This window comes from Rhinopithecus bieti, unplaced genomic scaffold, assembly GCF_001698545.2.
Source record: "Rhinopithecus bieti isolate Rb0 unplaced genomic scaffold, ASM169854v2 scaffold_40547, whole genome shotgun sequence".
NCBI lineage: Eukaryota > Metazoa > Chordata > Mammalia > Primates > Cercopithecidae > Rhinopithecus > Rhinopithecus bieti.
The window spans coordinates 1-2,769 of NW_016816469.1; the positions used below are offsets into that span (position 1 = coordinate 1).

Consider the following 2,769-nt stretch of genomic DNA (forward strand, 5'->3'; position numbering starts at 1 on the left):
GGCGCGCCTGTAGTCCCAGCTACTTGGAGGCTGAGGCAGGAGAATGGCGTGAACCCAGGAGGCAGAGCTTGCAGCGAGCCGAGATCGCACCACTGCACTCCAGCCTGGGCGACACAGCGAGACTCCGTCTCAAAAAAAAAAAAGAGATCTATTAGAATAAATAAAATTTATTATTAAAATTGAAAAAAAAAAGAGTTTACTGTCACCCAAGTATGCACATGATGAAAACCAGACCCAGAAGCGAAGTCCCAGCCTGGGTCACACAGAAGCTGTTTGGGTTCCAGAGCCCCACTTATTAGTACAGCCAACTCCCCAGGAGCACCCCCGTCAAAAGAACAGTGAATAGGCTGCCCAGAGAGGAGGGGCTAGGCGGTGAGGGGTCCTGACCTGGCCCCGGGCCTCACTCAGCGAACCCTGACAGCTCTGGGTAAAGGTGCTGACCAATCCTCGGAGATCGCCGCAGCCCTGACGCAGGCTGGCCATCCGTGCCCGAAGTCCTGGAGAGGGAAGTCTGTTGGAAGGGAAGGCCCAGTCTCCAGGGCCTCCCGTGAGCCCCAGCCCCAGCCCTTACCTGCCAGCTGCCCATGCATCTGCAGTAACTCTCGCCTGCAGTTCTGCTCCGTCTCCTGCTGGAGCTGCTGGAGGGCCCCTTGAAGGCCCTGCAGCTGCACCTCCTGCACCCCCAGCTGCCCCGCCCAACCCCACCCCTGTCACTGAGGAAACAGGCACTTACCAGGCCCTGCCTCAGATAAGCTCCTCCCAGTACCCCAGCCCTCCTCACCCCCGAGCCACGGATCCCTGGGCCCCATGCCCACCTGGGCTCGGAGGGCTTCTGTGGTGTCCTGGGCCTCCTGAAGCCGGCCCTGAAGCTCCACCAATGCCTCCGCCTCCTCCTGCGGGAGGGTGGGGGCCAGGAGGGACTCAGAGAGGGACGGTCTGCGGTACCATTTCACAGATGGGAAAGTCAAGTCAAGAGGTGGGCAGAGCTGGCTGTGAATCCATGCCTCCCAACTCCACGCAGAACTCCTTCCCACGGTTCCTCTGCTCTCCTGGGATCAGCTACTCATAGGGGCCACGGAGAGAGGGGGTCCTCCCACAGGCATCAGCCTGATGGGGCTGCCCTGCACAAACCATCCCAGGAGGTCCCGAGGAGGCTCGGGCACTGTGGCTGCATGCCAGGTGTGCAGGAGCCCCAGGCTGCAGGAACGGCTGCAGCTCGGGAGCAGGGTACCTGCGGAGCCCTGGTAGGGGGGCCGGGACCCCAGTGCAGCAGAAGGTCCCGCATGAGGCTCAGGCTCTGCTTCAGGGCCTCGTTCTCCAGAGTGAGATGCTGAACCCTTTTCTCTGAGTCTGTCGCCCCCTGGTGGAGAGGGAGCCTCGGCACTCACCCGAAGCACCCCCTTCCATGCCCAGGCCTGCCAGGTCCTCCCCCAACCCTCCCCGCAGCCTCACCACGCCCAGGCGCAGTCGACCCAGCTCCTCCTCCTGCTGTTCCAGCTGCTGCTTCAGCTCCTCCAGCTGGGGAGAAGTACAAGAGACAGGGTGGACCTCGTTTTTCTGGCGCCCCAGCCCCCGATCCCTTCTGGCTCCTGAGGCCTCACCTGTCCGAGGATGAGCTGTTCCAGCCGCTGCCACTCTCTCTGGTCGTCCTCCAACTGGAGGGGCTGCTGTCCCTGGGCCTCATCCCCCAGTGGCTCCCCTGGGACTGCGGCGAGGTGGGAAGTGCTTTCTTCTTGGGATGTGGATCCTGGAGTAGGGTGGGCCCAGTTAGCACTGAAGAAAGAGGTCTCTGGTCCAAATCCTCCGGAACAGGACTCCGAACTCCAGGCCGCCCAGGTTCTACTGGGATTTGCTCCCTCCAGAGTCCGTCTTCAACTTACTGCCCTTTACTCACCATCTGGAGTGGGGGGCCGGACCCGAGGGGCTGGCTGAGTTCCCTGGAGCAGGGCCTGCCTCCCCCTGGGGCTCCGAAGCCATGCCAGAAGGGCCAAGAGCTGACTGGTCACTGTCAACAGTGGGGGGACCTCGCCAGACTGTGAAGGAGATAAAAATCGGAGCAGGGCTGTGAGAGCCAAGAAGGCCTGGCAGGTGACAGCTGCCAGCAGCCCCTCCGCCGAGCTCACCTGGCCCAGGTCGGCCGGGCTCCCGCAGCTCTCTTCCGCCCCCAGCTGGACGGAGAGGAACTCGGCGAGGCGCAGGAGGGCCTCCTCCAGGGACACAGCTGCTGCGCGGCCCTCGGCTCCGCTTTCCGACCCATTTTCAGGCTCGGAGCTGCCTGCCGGTCATGGAGGGGAGCGGGAGGCATTTCGGGTCACGTGCTAGAACCAGGCCTCCGCCCTCCCAGGGAGGTCCCGGCACCGCCCTCGCACAGCGGGGCTCCCAGCCCGCACCTACCGATCAGGCCGGTCAGCTCGGTCCACAGCTCTGGCGCGGGCAGGTCTGGACGCCGGCGACCCCGGGGCTTGCGGGCTCTCTAGAGAAGGAGCAGGGGAGCCCCTGACGAGGGGGCAAGCAGCCTGCTGGCCCCTTCCCTCCGCGAACCGGGCCAGAGGATTGGGGCCGAAGTCTACGCTTCCAGCACCGGAGCCGAGCCGACGGTCCTCGGCACGACCCTGTCGCCCCGCGCCCAGTGCCCGCCCTCGCCACGGGAACCTCGGCGTGGGGTGGGGAGGCGGCGGGGACGACGGGCTGCACGGCCAGCCCCGCTCACCTGGGCGGGGTCCCCGGGCTCCGCGGCCGCCGCGGCGCCACCATCCCTGCGAAAGAGGC

The 2,769-nt window shown here is 64.9% G+C and overlaps 1 protein-coding gene across 1 annotated transcript; it reads right to left on the reverse strand.

The window, feature by feature from the left end:
• Positions 1–289: 289 nt before the first annotated feature.
• On the reverse strand, positions 290–2,764 carry LOC108517118 (kinesin-like protein KIFC2; the record flags this gene model as incomplete). The annotated part of the gene is made up of 10 exons (XM_017854917.1): positions 290–497; positions 572–686; positions 816–893; positions 1,232–1,360; positions 1,453–1,518; positions 1,602–1,747; positions 1,895–2,033; positions 2,124–2,275; positions 2,395–2,473; positions 2,711–2,764. Coding segments are annotated over 10 exons (1,128 nt in total), but the record flags the coding sequence as incomplete, so codon positions are not given.
• Positions 2,765–2,769: the final 5 nt, after the last annotated feature.